The 17854-nt window shown below is 44.6% G+C and overlaps 1 protein-coding gene across 4 annotated transcripts in view; it reads right to left on the bottom strand.

The window, feature by feature from the left end:
* DENND1A (DENN domain containing 1A) overlaps positions 1–17854 on the bottom strand; it is a 266540-nt gene that overhangs the window by 116239 nt on the left and 132447 nt on the right. For all 4 annotated transcript variants that reach the window (XM_083721669.1, XM_083721671.1, XM_083721670.1 and 1 more), the window contains exons 6-8: positions 5297–5366; positions 3642–3722; positions 1408–1461 (exon numbers count right to left, since the gene is read on the bottom strand). In XM_083721669.1, coding sequence (XP_083577795.1) covers positions 1408–1461; positions 3642–3722; positions 5297–5366 — 205 coding nt within the window. The remainder of the gene's footprint in view (positions 1–1407; positions 1462–3641; positions 3723–5296; positions 5367–17854) is intronic.

The following is a 17854-nucleotide window of genomic DNA, read 5'->3' as shown; positions in this document are numbered from 1 at the left end:
AACACATGTGTCCGTGCGCATGCGGATGTGTGCACAAACATGTGCTATTGAGACACAGGAACCTAAACAAGAGGTTGGACGGATTCCCGTACCTTGCTGTGGCTTCTTTGCTGTGCTTCTCAATTTACCCACCTGCAAACTGAACCTAGCACACTCAAGGATGTTTGTCTCAGTGGAAGGAAAAACAGGTTACTTGCCTGCCACAGGTTTTATTTTATTTTTTTAGCAGTCCTCTCTGGAGTCTCAGACAGGCATCTTTCCTAGCCGTACCTTGAGACAGAGGGAATGAATGTGGCACCTATTACCTGCAAATCAGGTGCTCTAGTATTCAGTTACGGTCCCTCCCCTTTAGCATTGAAGCCCAGGGAAGCTTACTATTCTGAGCATGCTTCAAGGGGCAGGGAAAGCACCTTCCCACTCACATGTTTTATGACAGGAGTGGGCAACCTGAAGGCCACATGTAGCCACTGTTCCTGTCACGTGTGGCCCACTGGCTGCCCCCGATCATCTTCCCCACCAAACTATGACTGCTGCAAGGAACATCTCTCTAGAGCAGAGCTTTCCAAACTGTGTGTCACAACACATTAGTGTGTCGGCTGCAGTGCGTAGGTATGTCGCACAAACGGTCCCCGCACTCCTTCTGGGGCTGGAAAGGCTTAGTTTAAATTCCAGTTTGCTAGTAAAACTGAATTACTGTGTCATGAAATGATGCAAAACTGAATTACTGTGTCGTGAATGATGAATGTCCAAAAAGTGTGTCATCAACTTGAAAAGTTTGCAAAGCTGTGCTCTAGAGAAAGGAGGGCAGACTGAACCATCTAACTTGCAATCTCACAAACATCTCTTCCAGGTAAGGAATCTGGTGCTCTTTACAGTCTCTGTACAAAAACCTACTTAGAAAAGATCAGCAAGTTGATGTTCCTAATGATCCCAAGGAAGAAGGACTAAAAACAAGTTTCCCAAAAGTTGTATCCAATGTCCAATATGCACCATTTCACAAACATTGGTAGTTCAAACCATGTGGCTGCCTTACTCAGTTCAGGAAACAGCAGAATAGTAGCAGTCATGTTTTTGGCGGAGTGACCCCTGACAAGGTGCAGGATAAGTTACCCTGCCAATGGCAGCAGAAGCCAGGGAAAGTTTCTGTCTTTGGAGAAGCTGGCTGTTCAAACAGAAAGCACAAGCTCTCCATACTGACTCTTTTCTCCACACACACACCCCATGTGAACCAGCTGTTCTATTCAGGTACACACACATACATACACATATGTGTTCACAATTTGCAAGCGGCAGAGAAAATATATCCAAGTTGACACTTTCTTGTCTCTTTGGTTCCCCTGACTCTCCCCACCACCACCACAAACATGTGGGATCTGCATTATGTGACCACCAGAGAGCATTACTCACATTTTCAGGTATGCTGGGAAGTTCTCTGTTGTCGGGCACAGTAAAGTAAGAGTGCTAAAAGTAGGGAGCAGGGGGGGGGGGGAGTAAAAAATGGTTTATTTGTCTGTTTGTTTGCACCATATATTTTGCATTTGTTTAAAACATTTATGCGCTGCCTCTTATTCTGCTTTAAATGCAGTTTAGAACTTACATCATTTATACAATATTAAAAAAACAAAAAGGTAAACCTAGTCGTACGAAACAGAAACATCCCAAAGCCCCTGTGATGAAACTGCCAGCAGCTGCCCAAGAAACCAATTTGCTGCCAGTCAATATCTTTGCCGCACAAATGGGGCATGATGCTTAATTTATTTCAAAACTTCTTTCCAGCATTTGTGCCACAGGCACATTTGCAGCCACTGCTGCAAAGCTGGCGAAGAGAATCTGAGGAGGTTTCATCTCTCGCACAGAACAGCTTCCATTTTGTGTGGCAAAGCAAGCTCAGGCAGAAGGGAGGGAAAATGCTGGGTATATGAAGAACCAGCTGTTCTATTCAGGTGTAAACTGCAAAGCTAAGCAACATGCAATAACATTTTGTGGTTCTTAAGGTGGCTATGGACAAACTTTAAGCAGCACTAGCAGCATCTGGTGGAACAGCGAAAGCTGGGGATGCAGGGCTGATTTCCTTGGCGGGAGCTCCAGGGCTTCCACCGCTCTGCGTGCTTTTTTTGTTTTTGGTTTTTTTGCATAAGGAACAAACAGATGGAGATTTATATATTCTGGACATGGAACTGCAATTCCTTGTAGCGTGGAGTAGCTACTGCTAAATAGAAGCCTCACATCAAGCTTCTTGTGATTTGCAATGATACTGATGTTATTTTAATTCTGTACTGTGCTTTTATGAGGATTCTCAGAGTTTGTCCTATATCTGTTGTTTATCTGACATTTCAGCACCTTGCAAACAGCATATGGGCTGAATACTCTGAAGCTGAAGAGGCTTTGCTCGTGAGAGATGAAGAAACAGGTACAAACGCAGCCTTCACTCTCCAAACCTGTCACTATATTAATTTGGCTGGAAGTGGGGAGGTGGCCAGGAAAAGAGAGACAGCGAGAGAGCACTGGGAATGGAAACGGGTGGTGCAGAGCGTGGTGCAAAATAAGCATGGATTCGTAAGAGTCTGGGAACAGGCAGGCAGAGCCTGAAACAAGCACAGCCTCTGAGCTCTGCTCTGACAGTCTTTCCCTGCTCCACTGCTCATGAAATGCCCAGGGCAAAGGGAGGTCAGGATCAACGACCAAAACACACCTGCAAGGCGGCCTGTCCTCTGCATCAGAGAGATGCCCTGAGCAGGGATGTGACTGAGATGCCCCACACACCATCTGGGCACCTCAACAGCCTACGTGGCTAGGGCTTGCGGACTGAGCATAGCAGTGCTTAGGGTGGAAACAGGGGGGGGGGGGCGGTGGGGGAGAAGAGAGTAAGGTTAGTTCTTTGCCAAGTGGCAGAGATTATTAACTTCCCAAGCTAATAATCGGTGCAGAGAGGACAGACATAGTCCACTCAAAGCTCCAGTAAAGAGACGTAACAACTCACCTAAATTGTCCTCGTTAAGATGGACTTCGAAGTGATTCAGTGTTATACAATTTAATGGAGGCCTGATAACAATGTCATCTTGTAGCTTGGTATGCTGTTACCATTACTGCTCCTTGAAGATGGGTGGGCCATTTATTATTATTAATTATCTAGCTATTACCAGACCTGGAGTCCTTAACATGTGCCCTGCGCTGCCCAGAGACTGAGATCATCCACCAAGGCCCCCTGCCCCAGTTTTATTTTGAAACTGAAGGGTTTTTTGCTCTATTTGTTCAGGGGGCTGTTTTCCTGAGTGGGTTTTGGTTGGGTTTTTTTGTCATGAGTTTCATTGTTTGGGAGTGTAGGTGTTTTAGCTGGGTGTATATATATATGAACTGCTTGCTCAATTATCCAAGAAGTGTACAAGTCCAATGAGATATAAAACATGCCTAAAATCCACAATCCAATTAAAAATAAGTACAAAGAACCAGCATTCAAAACCAAGATAAAATCAATAAAAGTGTAAAACAAATGTAACTAAATCATGTGTCTGGGCAGTCCTGCCGAAAAGAAAAAAATCAGCATGTGAAGCAGTATGGTAAAGGCACCGGTCTAATGTCCACAGGCAGGGAGTTCCAGAGCAGGAATGACTCCATGGAAATGTATCCGCTGTGATACTTACCACACTGAGATGAATAGATGAGCCAGGCTCAGGGATGGGTAGTTTATAGAGCATTTCTAGAAGTTCATACCACTGGCTGTCCTAGAACAAAAATAAATGTAGGGGGTGATTTCTAAAACAAGCATTTTTGTTAACACAGATTGATTGATTGATTGATTGATTGATTGATTGACTGACTGACTGACTGACTGATTGATCTGCCACCCATCTGACTGGGCTGCCCCAGCTACTATGGGTGGCTTCCAACAATTTCGAACATTAAACCCAGTAAAACATCAAATGTTAAAAACCTCCTGATATAGGGCTGCCTTCAGATGTTTTCTAAAAGTGGTATAATTATTTCCTGGGCATCTGATGGGATAGTGTTCCACAGGGAGAGCGCCACTGCCGCCAAGAATGCAAACTGCCTGGTTCCCTGTAACTCACTTCTCGCAGTGAGGGAACCACCAGAAGGCTCTTGGATCTGGGATTCCGTATCTGGACTGGACAACAGGTGGAGACATTCCTTCAGGTATACTGAGCCGAGGCCATTTAGAGCCTTCAAGGTCAGCACCAACACTGTGAATTGTGCTCAGAAATGTCCTGGGAGCCAATGTAGGTCTTTCAGGACCAGTGTTATATGGTCTCAGCGGCTGCTCGCAGTCACCAGTCTAGCTGCCACATTCTGAATTAGTTGTAGTCTCCAAGTCACCTTCAAAGGCAAGCAGGAGATAACCAGAGCATGTACCACTCTGGCGAGACAGTCCATGGGCAGAGAGGGTCTCAGCCTGCGTACCAGATGACAGTCAGCCTGTTTGTCTCTCTCATATATACACAAACTGAGAAACAGAATCAGGGCAAACCCAAGGAGATAAGGACAGGGCTTGGCATCCTAACTTTTGAAATCCGCAATGTCAGGTGGTAAATCCAGCTTCCACCTCAACTGCATGTCCTTCAACTGTAATTTTTCTTTGGTGCAATGTTTCTTTCATGTAGGAGGAAAGTTTATTTTGCATTTGGGGAAATAATAAAACCTACGTCCTCTAGCAGAGGCTGTGAGAAAGGTTGCTGAAATGTGTCTCAACCCCCTGGCTGGAATTTTTGCAATTTACAGTCCCACCCACTTATTACAATGGCAGTTATTTTACTAATTTTTTTTTAGTGTACTTTGCAGTATTAGAAGCTGAGATACAGGCACACAGTGGATCATGGGGCTGGGGCCACTAAGGGCTTCCAAATGCAAGGGATCTGTTTGGAGAATGGATTTACACTGCAGATTTGGGGTGGGGATCAATTTCAATGCAAAATAAGGTATGTAATTCCAGAAGCCACATATGCTGCCTACTACAAATAGGTTGTGCAAAATTCTGAGAAACCTACAAGAGCCTTCTCAGGACAATTCAGATATGAAGCTCCTATGAGAAATCTCCATGTTTGTATATAAGTTGAAAAAGCATAAAGAGAGGTTGATGAACTGGGCAAAATTTTAGTCTTCTTTACTTGGGAAGCAGGAAGTGTGATTTTGTTACTACCTATAGTTTTCAAGATATGGCCATTTCCTGTGTGAGTGAGCCCAAGATATAAAACATCACATTTGAACAGAGCCTCAGGTTTGGCCTTAAACAATGTTTTAAAGGTTCTCTCACCCAGCTAGTCACACAATTCTCCACAGTTACCTGGCCCTTCGTTGTATAGTCTGCCAAGATGTTGAGCAGTTTATAGAAGACTTCAAACCACGGAAGATAACTAAAAAGAAAGGAGAAAAAGAAAAGCACAGGATTAAGTTTTTCAAAACATTTTAAGAAAAACTTGTTTCACTTTGCAGAGTGACCTCAACAAATATAAAACTGCTATAGTGCTTGTGCAACACAGAGGCTCCTTTGCCAGGGCTCTGCCACTGTCACTGCTCTCTCTGTTCCCTTGAAGGTTTGCTGGTGTAAGATCCACTGTGGCAGGGAGAGATGAATAAGCCCAGTTCTTCCCACCAGTAATGCATCTTCCAGGGAAACGCCAACCCCACTAAAACAAGGGCTGCCACTGCTGTGTGCTGAAAGATCACTTTAATGGAGTTTTGTGGTTTTGAGGTCAGCTGGATTATTTTAAAAACTCTTCCAAGAATTCTGCTAAAACCATAATGGTGGACGAGGAAACTACAAGAATGCCTTTGCCTCTTGCTGCCAGGGGAAATGGGGAACTGAACCGCACCGCAAGTGATGAGGACCACAGCTCCTCCGCAGCCCAGCTGCCTTGGCAGAGGAGTCAGTGCTCTGACCGTCAGGCCACAGTAATAAATGAAGTGAGATGCAGAAGACGTGACAGATAACGGGAATAGCACACTAATGCTAACATCTGCCAGCAGCTTGCAAAGGCTACCGTAAAACTTAAGTACCTTATCAACCCTGCACTGATAAAGAACTTAAACTTTTCACATTCTAGGACAGAATTATCACATCTGTTGATACATTCTGAGCAACTCCAGGAGCTGTTGTTCACTGGCAGCTTGAGAGACAATTACTACTTTGGAACAGAAATTCTGAGTTTGGCATCAGAATGTAAACATTCCAGGGGGATTAAGAGGGGGTGATAAAGTTCCACTTCCTATTTCTTAGTCTCATAAACCTCAATGGAGTTAAGAGACACCACAAGAGCTCGAGAAAGAGAGAGGGCCTCCTTGGAGCAGCAGCCTCGCTCACAGATTAGGAGAAGTCTGGTAAACACACCCAAGCAGGAAAGAGAGGGAGGCACACTGGAGTGCTTGGTGTAAGAGCTGCTTCGCTTCTCATCTTTTTGAGCAGCCCCAGGGAAGACTTGACTGAATTATGCTAGAGACAGGCTTGGGTCCTTGTCCATAGATGTTGCTTCAAAGTCTGCACTTATTCACTGAAAATTATACACCGCCTTTCAATCTTTTTTTTGGGGGGGGTGTGGATTTAAAGAAACATACAACTGATCAAATCATACTATACACACAATATTGCAACAACAAACAATTCCTCCAAATGGAAGGGTGGGAATATAAATTTAATAAATGCTTTAATAATGAACAGCAAAATCCTTCAAACAATTAAGATTACAGGGCTGAATTTTACAAGTCAAATCTTGGGTTTTTAAAGAAAGATTTCTGTTTTCCTTACTTGTTGCCTGCACGCGCACACACACACACATACACACACACACACACAGAGAGAGAGAGAGAGAGAGAGAGAGAGAGAGAGAATACACACACCTCTTCTCTAAAATGGGATGCCCAAATTTAATGAGCAGTTACACTATTCAAGGCAAAGCCTTCAAGCAGAACGAAGATTCAGGGCTGAGAACTACTTTTAGCATCAGCACTTGTGCGAAGTCCACTTTCCCCCATGCCACAGAGCCAGAACTAAGCTGCCCAAGTGCTGGCAACTCTTTGAAACTAAGGCAAGTACAGTCAAATCTAAGTTCCCAAACACGTCCATTTTGGAATGTTTCGGCTCCTGAGTGCCAAAAACCCGGAAGTGATCCGGTTTCCAAATGTTTTTTGGAAGCCAGTTGCCCAACATGGCTTCTGTGGAAATGTAGGAAGCTACTGCAGCCAATCAGAAGCTATGCCTTGGCTGTCAAACATTTCGGATGCCGAATGGGCTTCTGGAATGGATTACGTTTGACAACTGAGGATTGACTGTATAATCTTTAGCACCCTGAGGACAGTGCTGTGTGTCTTGCAGCACAAACAATACAATGAAAAGGAGGAGTTAAGAGGGAGAATTTCCAGCCGAGAATGAAAGGAACTGGCCTGGGAGGAAGGGAGGGGCCTGGCTGACTCCAGCCAGAAAAGCTGAGGCTGCTGAACAGACTCCTCAGCTGGGGTCTTGTTGTTGGGTCTGAAGGGTTGTTGCTGTTGGTTTCCTGTCAGTTTTAGATTTTGTTGTGCTTTGTGTGGAAATTGTTCAGCCTAGTTGTGTACTTTTAATGTTTTATTTATATCTATTTCTGCTATGCTGTTGTTGTTTAGTCATTTAGTTGTGTCCGACTGTTCGTGGCCCCCTGGACCAGAGCACGCCAGGCCCTCCTGTCTTCCGCTGCCTCTCGCAGTTTGGTCAAACTCATGTTCGCAGCTTCAAGAACACTGTCCCACCATCTCATCCTCTGTTGTCCCCTTCTCCTTGTGCCCTCCATCTTCCCCAACTTCAGGGTCTTTTCCAGGGAGTCTTCTCTTCTCATGAGGTGGCCAAAGTCTTGGAGCCTCAGCTTCAGGATGCTGTAGTTATGATTTTTTTCCCTTCATTTTGTAAGTTGCTTTGAGCCTGGTTTCAATTGTGGAATGGCGTCATACAAATGAAATTATGTATGTATGTATGTATGTATGTATGTATATATGTATGTATGTACGCATGCATGTAGTTTTTATTATGGGCACTTATAAGCACAGAAGTGAAGAAACAGTGTGCATAAAACAGTGTTGACAGAACTCAGTACTTTGAGATGCTACCCCTTCCCCTGGTCCAGGGAGGTTGGGGCTCTAAGGGAGATGTTGCTTTAGCAATGGAGCAGCTTAGACCTTGGGATTTTATACAGGAGGAGGAAGAGGAGGCTCCGCCCCTCCCTGGGTCTCAATCAGGTCCACAATTGGGACAAGTGTTTCTATGCCCTTTGGAACAGTCTCCCCTTCAGCTAGTCAGGCCCTTCAGTAGCAACTCTGCTCCTCCTGCCAGGGTCACCATCTCCTCTGCTCCTATGGCGCTATGGAAAGCAGGGAAGGGGAGATGTCTTGAGACCCAGTGTGGTGACCTCCAGTCCTGGATAAGGGATGCCAAGATCCACTGACATCAGAATCACCAACAGTGTGGAGATCTGCTAATGATTCCTGCTCCCCAACCTCAAGGAGATTCCATGTATACCTTTGTTCAGTTCAGTTCGTAGGTTTACTGTTTTAGCCAAAGGCCATGACAAACCTGTAGCAAACGTACTACTAAAACAGTACAGAGCATACAGCCATAATATGTGCTATCATCCATGATGAAAGAGAGAGAGGTGACCAGAGGAACCAACAAACTCAAATCCAGCAGGACTTAATACTGGCAGCCCTAAGCAGGGGGATCCACTGAATGTGCAAAAAAGCAAAGGGCTACTGGGAAATGATATAAAATGTGTGTGTGTGTGTGTGTGTGTGTGTGTGTATATATATATATATATATATATATATATATATATATATATATATATATTAAGATAATGTTTATCAAAAACCAGAAGCCTTTTTTCTTGGAATAATAGGTGATGAATTACCAAGGAAATTAAGGAGATTGTTTATGTATGCTACTACAACCACTAGAATATTATTTGCCCAGAAATGGAAAGAAGGAGAGGTCCCAATGAAAGAAGAATAGATAACGAAAATGATAGACTATGCTGAAACGGCTAAACTTACCGTGAAGATCAGGCATCAAGACGAGAAGAAATTCACTCGAGAAAGGGGAAAAATATACATATAGACTATTTTAAGGAACACTGTAAGCATGCTAAAACATTAGCAGGATTGATGTATCATTTATGAAGTATTTTTTTTAACTAGGTTTAAAAATATTTGGAAATTAAATGGAAAAAGTAATTATATGCAAGGAAAAAGAAATGATTTTTTTGGAAACCGGGGGGAGGGGGAAGTCAAACAAATGAGTATGGCGTTATTTTGAATGGAAAATTGTTGTTATATTGTAAAAATTTAAAATAAAGTATTTTAAAAAATGATTTCTGGTTGCAGCTAATATTATTATTATTAATAATAATAATATATTATTTATACCCCACCCATCTGGCTGGGTTTCCCAGGGAATCTGTGCGCTTGGTGTTTTATAGTCTGAAAAATTGCATCAGGGCAGCGCAGCCCTTTCAGGCACCCAGGCTACCTGGGGAATAGAACAGGATCTTGCAATGACGAGGGACATTCCACTTTCAGAAAAACGGGGACGTTGCAATTTCAAACAGGCAGTTTATTAACAAAACAGCCAACAGAAATACTGGCAAGCACAGAAGGACGAAAGCCAGAATATTTGATAAAAGGTTTAGATGCGCAGCCTATGGTTTTCTCTAAGGTATAGGTATCAAACGTGCCAGAGTACGTCTTTGGGGAGCTGGGCTCAGTTTGCTAAGCAACTGTGTACCACCAGGCTCCCTTTCCTCTAAATAGGCTCTTGCAACCGCCAGAGAGTTCCCAGGGGCCTGTCTTGCCCTTTCATCGGGGGAGAGAACGCAGCAGACGTTCTGCCTTGAGCAGTTATCTGGAGACAAGGGCCAATTTCAATGCACCAGGAAGCCTCACGGGGGGGGGGGGGGGTTCTTTCTGCCAGCTTCTTCGTGCCCAGTCAGAATTCAGGGTAAAAAACCAACCTCCAAATTGACTCAAATTATGATAGCACAATATAGATTCCCCTCAATTAATGTGGCGAGGATAACCAATCCCATGCCATCGTGTGCAAAAGTGACAGGCTGTTTCAGAAATATTTTTGCAAGAGACAAAACACTAATGTATCCCACTCTGCCACTCATAAGCTATTCAATTTTACCCTGTGATTTAGTTTCATTTAATCTGCGAGGATTTCATCTAGAAGCATTTGAATCCAAGCCTATGCTCGATTCTCTTGACCAGACTAACTTCCAGAAACAATTTAAAAGCATTTCTCGCTTTCTGCCCACCCAAGCAAAGCTCAATTTGCCCCACAGAAGCAGAGCAAAAGTGTAGACAGTGTTAGTGGCTGCAGAATCCCAACTTTCACTTAACTTGGATTGCACTCTTTTAAAACAGGTTTCAAGCCCCTGTGGCTGCAGATATATGTCTGAAAGAATATGGGCAATGCCTGCTGAACTTTCAGAAGCCAGAAAGCACAGAAGAAGATTCCAAGTGATAGTAGGAGGGAGATACATAGCTGTTTATGAGGAAAGGCAAGATGCAGGAAATTGTGCAGAAAAGTAAAAATGTAAAGCAAGACATGCCAAGCAAGTGTGTGTGTGTGTGTGTGTGTGCGCGTGTCTGTGTCTGTGTGTACAAACACACGCATGTGGAAAGCTGCTCAATTTGCATAGGTTTGTGCAGGTCACAGAATCTAGCTCTTCTGGATGCAGAGTTTGGAGAGCTTATGAGTTGGATAGAACCATTTCAGTGCAAAGGGTTGAACAGCCCTGGGTTCAGGGCACAGAGATCAACGGACTTGACAGATGACACAGAGAGAATGCAGAGGGAACGTCCCCAGCCTGACCACTTGGAATACTTGACTAGGGAAGGAAGAGACTTTCTCTCCACTTTCAGCAACGTCTACATACAGTGTAATCTCAGCGCAGCAGCATTTTTAGGTGTGCCAAACTAGCCTTACCTGCCAGGGCAAGTAAGATGCATAGGGGACACCCACTTGCCCCCTGCTGCAATGGATGCCAAAGTGCCTCACCCAACAACTACTGTTAATACATTTATTTAAAAAACACACAAAAACATCTGACAATCTGTAATTGAATGAGGAATTTGGTTAGGGTTTTTTGCTATTTGTTTTTGTTTTTAATCTTCAGGCTAAAATGCTTTCAGGATTGATGAGCAGCTGATCTTACAGAGGAATTCCATGCGAAACATTCAAGAACCGCTACACAGTGAGGATATGATAAAATGCTTGTTGCATGCCTCAGTTCAACATGAATAATGCCCCTCACCACAAGCTGCACACCAGGGTCCCTCGCTGGTGGAGCCCCAGGCCATGAGACAGAGCTACATGTCTGCCTCTATTTTGGCTTGGTGACCCTGACGGAATTGACCATGTTAAACCACAACCGCCAGCTGCCAGGTTTCCTTTCCTTGCTCCCATTCACACACTGACTAACAAACTTTAAAGTCCAGCTGACCAGGGGACCAGCGGGGGGGGGGGAGAGAGAGAAAATTTATCTTGGGAAAAGCAGCTTGTCAGACTTACTTTGCATTTCCCCCTTTCAGAACACAGAGGCTGGATTTATAACCACAACACCCTGCACCGCATGGAACTGCAATACAACCCCCCCCCCAAAAAAAAAAAACCCCCACTAGTAGCACGATCAGGAATTTATGGCGCATGGCTTGCTCATATTTAATTTGTAACCAAACACTTCCTCTTCCTCTTAGCTACCTCAGAACTTTTGATTAACTCTTGTTTTCGAAGGTCAGAGGTTAAACAAAGGAAGGGAAGCACTCTATGCTGAAATTGCCCAGAGCTCTGTCACAAAATGTGGGCTGGAAGAACAATCCTGTTCAAGAAATGCTAAAGTAAGTGATAGACTAGAGATTGTTCCAGACAGTTGAAGTTCAAAGACTCCAGTGGTCATAAATCAGAGTGCTACTAGAGGCCAAGAAACCTACCTACCGAGAGGTGCTCTTGCTTCTCCCACAGTGCAGTTAGTTCTTTTTGGCTACGATACAACAGTATTGTCCAGAAATCACAAGAAACCAACACAATCACAGCCAACTTCCACCAGTCCATCAGTAAGCTCGTTTTTGGGCTTCTCTCTCAAGCAAGCAAGCAAGCCAGGCACATGGCTGGAGCCAGGCCTGTCTGAAGGAAGTGTGCTTGTTTGTCTTTAAAAAGAGTGGGCACCAAAAGCCCCTGCATTTTTTTATGACCTGCCTTCTCTCCGTCGCCTGAGTCTGACTCCTTCATTCAACAAGGCAGGTATCGCTACCAAGTTTTACAACTTCCAGGAGAGCAGCCATGTTTGTTAGGCTGCACTGGTGTGTGCTTGCTTTGTTTTTCTTCCTTCAACAGACTAAGAATCCTATGGCACCTTATGAGCTAGCAAACTACTGGGGGCATGAGCTACCGTGGGCAGAAGGCGGCTCCATCAGATGCATGAAACAGACAGCGCATCTGGTGAAGTACAGTTTTGCCAATAAAAATTCCACCACCATGATAATTTTTCCAGTCTCAGCTGCCAGAGGGCTCGCTGTTGTTCCACCTCCTTCTAAGAAGGCTGCGCAGAAAAACAAAGCATTGTGGGCCAGATTGCATGGTCGTTCATATGGTGAAGCTGAAACTAAGCCACCCGCAGTCAGCTTGCTTGCTTGCTGCTGCTGCTGCTCCCCAGATGAAAATGCTGTACTGTGGCCAAGGGAGCTTCCTGCTTCCCCCACCCAGCTTCCCTCTGCGCTGGCCATGCTTACCACATGGGGAGGAAGGATCCCCACTTCTTCAAGGCCCCACATTTCCCCCCTGCCTACCAACCAGGAGGGAGTGTCTAAAAAGGGGTCCAGGTACAGAAGCCCTTGGAACAGTTTAGAGCGCAGAAGCAAAAGAGTGTTTCATCTCTAGCCAACTTGGAAGAGTGAGAAGGAGGCAGCCCACTGGCATCAGAGCTGCACATCAGGATGGCTAAACCACAACCGTGAGAAGCAAGCGCAGTGAAACCTTTCCCCCTGATCTGAAAACCTCTTAGCTCACTGAGGTGAAGAGGAGATGTTACAGGTTAGAGGAGAATAGGAAAAATAAGTTCCGGCACCCACAGCATCCCACACAAACCGCTGCTTTGCACTAAACAAAATCATGTTCACAGACCATCTTGTTCACAGATCAACGAATTGGTTCGTTGGGGGAGGGCCTTGGGGGAGGGCCTTCGCTTGGGGGAGGGCCTTCGCTCTGTGGAAAAGCCCCTGCTTTGCATGTGGGAAGCCCAAGCTCTGCCTGAAACCCCAAAGGGCCGCTGCCGATCCGTGTGGACAACACTGAGCTGCTCAGCCCAGTAGCCTGGCTGGGAATAAGGAAGCACTCTGGGTACCACACCACAAGCAGAAAAGGCAGCACCATCTTAACAGAAGCCCACCTAAAGAGGGCTAAAAGAAACAAAAAACCCATAGTATTGCTGTATCTAGAGAAGCAGGCAGTTCTCATGACAAACCCTGTATCTTACAAAGATACGCAAGGGACAAAGGAAGGGGCAGGCGCTCATGGGTGCAGATCAGTGCAGGGGAAAATGCAGCCAGAGGAGACCCATTCAGTGCCTCAGAGCAGCAAAGCTGGCCAAGGCCAGAAGCATCTGGTGTAAGTAACCAGCCAGCAATTTTTTAAAGTGTTGGGAAATGTGTATTTCGCTACTGCAAAGGGTGTAAACTTAACAATTACCTTTAGAATTATTCCAGCCACATACAATGGCCCTGGGGGGTTAATAGAAATGTCCTCTATAATTATCCTTGCGGACTTTATCAGGGAAGCTCTGGGGGGATGGGACTCCGTTTCAAAGAGTGAACTGAAAGCAAAAACCAAACCAAAAGACGTGGATCATAAATGTGTCAGCAGCATTTTAAGCTGTTCCTCCATGAATGACTCTTTCAAGCTCAGAACGGCAAATAATTCCATATGCTTTGCTAGCGGAAGGTATGTGATCCATTGTTCTTCGTTAACTAATTGGACCAGACTTAATCCACCAAGATTTAGTACAAACTAATAATAATAATTTAAAAAAGATAGCCAAAGTAATAAGAATCTAAAAAATCTGTCATTAGGAAAACATACTGGAGCTAACACTTTATCTGTTACAAATGTCTGAGCTTAACTTTTATTGGAATAAAGTGCAATGGCTCCCACCAGCCACAAATTAAAAAGCTTTAAGTGCTTGCAAAGCAAACAAGGAACGTTGCAAGCCCCACAGATCAGTTGCTGAGCTCAGAGCGCACAGAGACGGGAGGCCACTGGGTCAGAAAACTCCAGGGGACACCTCCCCCCCCTTGGTTCAATGGACTATACACCAAGTGGTTAAGTCCAGCACTACCAGACACATTTTCCCTGGCTAAAATAAGTGTGGGGCTGGCACGGCACATGGTCAGAGGGCAAGCTGCCCACTTGCATTTACACCCTGGAATTACCTCCACTTGCACAAGTCATCTTTTGGAGGATTTTACCCCTTTGACTTCTGTGGTCACGTGCTGTCCACCACACACTCAATGTCACCAGGCACAAGACCTAAACTGAATCCCAAAGTGACTCTTTGCATATCATCAGCAATAAGGGAAGACAGCCACCAGCTCCCTGATGTATCTGATGGACCACTGCTGGAGACGCAGCGCTGGCCTGCATGGGCCTCTGGTCTGATCCAGCAACAGACCATTATACCCAGAGTTTAATCTGAGTTAGAGTTCATGGGGGGGACGGACTTCAATGAGAAATGAGACAGCTGCTTTGGGTTTCGAGAAGGGGGGAGAGGAAAATGTATCTCTTTATCCCCTTCATTCTCATCAAAGATAAGGGAGAAATCGGCTCACATTTAAATTTCTTTCTGCATCGAAGCGGAGAGGGAAACTTGAAGGCATTTGCTTCTGACACTCTTTGGCAGGGCTTGCTGTTGAAGGAGCCCCATTGCTTTAAAGGGCTTGGGGTCACCCTAACACCACAAACACACATCTTGCCATACATTATGCATGAAGTTTGTTGTGTTTATGCATTTCTCAGGCATCTAAAAGTCTGCTCATGGAGACGGAGTAGACAAGAACGCCCGGACACATGGGTTGCACAGCATTCCAAGGGAGCACAACAGGGGCACCTGGAGGAGCGGCTAGAGGAGGCAGGAACTTCCCAAGACATAGCCACCATTCTGAAGACTCAGGATACGAAGGGGAAAGAGAGGTGTATGGAATACCACCCCCTGTAACGGGTAAGCATTCACCATGATTGGTATAAATGTTAGAAGCCTGGCTTTATTTGCCAGGTCTACACTGCAGACTCCAGCTTCTTGCATCTCTGCCTTCTCCAGGCCTTGACACAAGCTCTCCAGGGCCTTGACGACACACCGCCTCTTAGCAATTGTTGAAGAATGGGTGGCTGTTATGCTGCTGCCCCATAATACGTAAAGCTCAGTAGCAGAAGACCTGCTGGGGGAAGCCTTGGACAGCTGCTGCAAGTCAGAGTAGCCAATGTTGGATTGGGTGGGACATTGGCCTGATTCAGAAGGAGAGGTTTTCATATTACATGTAGGCAAACGACATGTATCACAAGACGAGTGGTGCATGACAGCACATCCTTAGAAGGAATATAACTATTCCAGTGTGCTGGTTTTTTAATGAACACATCACAACAGAGGATGAGGAAAAAACACTGAAACACCGTTATACAGTTCAATGAGAACAACATTTAAATATTAGCTGATTTCTGCCAATCTTTGAAGGAGGGAGGTGGGAAACAAAAAGAGAGAGAACATTGCTCCCCCACACACCCCAAAGCCGAAGCAGCTGTTTCTTCTCACATCGAGACATTCCTAATGAGTCGAGGTTTGTATAATAAATATCCTTCCCTTTGAAATGTGAAGATTCCACCATTAACATCCCTTTGATTTTTTTCTTTTTAAAGAGCTCATTAGAATGGCAGAGAGGTAGGCATGGGATCTTCTTAATCACAGAGGCTATCTCCCAGTACCAAGCGCTCCCAAGGTCAGGTGCAACGAAGAGCGCGGTGCGAAGTATCTGCTGGGTGGGAGGCAGCAGTTGCCTCAAAGGGGGCTGGGGGTGGAAAAGATAAACCATCCTGATCACCTGGGGAATCACAGGCCCAGGACTCAACACCCGGTGAGTGAGCTGTGTCCAATCTCGGAGAATCCATTTTGCAAGATTTAGAAAACCAAACCTGCTCGTTTATTATCAAAAGCAGGAGAGCGGCTTGGGAGAATCACCGAGACAATGACCTTGGAAACTGTATTAAATTAATTCAATTTTGTTTGATTTGTAATGATTTGAAAAATCAATAAAAATAATTGACAATAATCACTGCCATCTAAGTGACAATAATCAATGCAATCTAGGAGTAAAGCTGCATTTTTATTCATTAACAAACTCCTCAGTATGAATTACAAACCACCATGGGTAAATTTTGCCCCCGCCCACACCGCTCAATGTACCAGACGCCATGCACAGGACAGAAAATGATGTGCGTCGGGGGGGGGGGGGAGGCAGGTAAAAAGATTAAAAGAGGCAAAGCTAGTATTTTGATGCAATTTATTGACTGTGAATTTTGCACTTTTTCAGGCTAGTACAAAATTATGTGGCATTTCCATCGCAGGATACTGAAATACAATGGAGACAAAACAAATCCCCCAGTTTGGTGGACATGTTGTCAAATGCCTGTCCACCTATTTACCCCCCCCCCCAAAAAAAAAATAATTATCCTGCTTCATCTGTCATTTTTTTAAATTTGCTGGTTCATTTTCACTGCCATCTTTTGCTCTGTTTCTCTCATATTGTCTCAGTGGCATCATTAGCTTAAGCTATGCCCCTGGAAAACCACTTGCAGTCAGAGTAGACAATTACTGGGTTTGATGGACAAATCATTTGATCCAATATGAGTAGCTGGATAAGGTGGTGGTATCCTCCTAGTCCCCACATAGTCTCTCCGATTGCGTTGGACTACCCAAGTGGTCATCTCACAGGAAAGAGAAAACAACGGAACCAAGCAGCATTTAAGTGTGCAAACATTCAAACCTTTTTGTGAACTCCTAAAACCCAACAAAACCAGTAGGTTTAGAAGAGACTAGGCAGATAGATGATATACATAGATAGATAGATGATAGATAGATAGATAGATAGATAGATAGATAGATAGATAGATAGATGATAGATAGATAGATAGATAGATAGATAGATAGATAGATAGATAGATAGATATAGATAGATAGATGATAGATGATTGATAGATAGATGATAGATAGATAGATAGATAGATAGATAGATAGATAGATAGATATGCAGTGGAAGACAGGGGTGCCTGGCTTGCTCTGGTCCATGGGGTCACGAAGAGTCGGACACAACTAAACAACTAAACAACAACAAAACAAACCTAACCGTACAACTCAGCGAAGAATGCTCAAAAATGCTGTTTCAGGTGGCACCTTTAGCTCTTCCCACATTCTCATTTACAAATATGAACTTGAGGGAAGGGGAGACAGAAAAGATAACCTCCATTATATTTCTTGGCACTTGCTAGAAATTACTTGGCCAGCCACTTCCAGAAAGCATGCTCCCTTTTCCTTCCCAGTCCTCCTGCCTACCACAAATGAGTTGCACACACCTCTCACAACTTAACCCATTGTTAACGCCTCCCTCCCATCCTTATAGGCTCTTGGTCTATCCTTGCACTTGCAAGCTTAAGTCACACACACACACACACACATCACCATAGCAACAACAGTGCATGTTGATGAGACTCCGGTTCACCTACTACAGAACAAACCAACAAGATTTCTCGAGACATAGCCCTTATTGTTCAATTTCTACGATG

This window comes from Podarcis gaigeae (genome assembly GCF_964106915.1).
Source record: "Podarcis gaigeae genome assembly, chromosome: Z".
Classification (NCBI taxonomy): Eukaryota; Metazoa; Chordata; class Lepidosauria; order Squamata; family Lacertidae; genus Podarcis; species Podarcis gaigeae.
The sequence above is the reverse complement of the archived record's forward strand: the minus strand, read 5'-3'. Positions and strand labels throughout refer to the sequence as shown.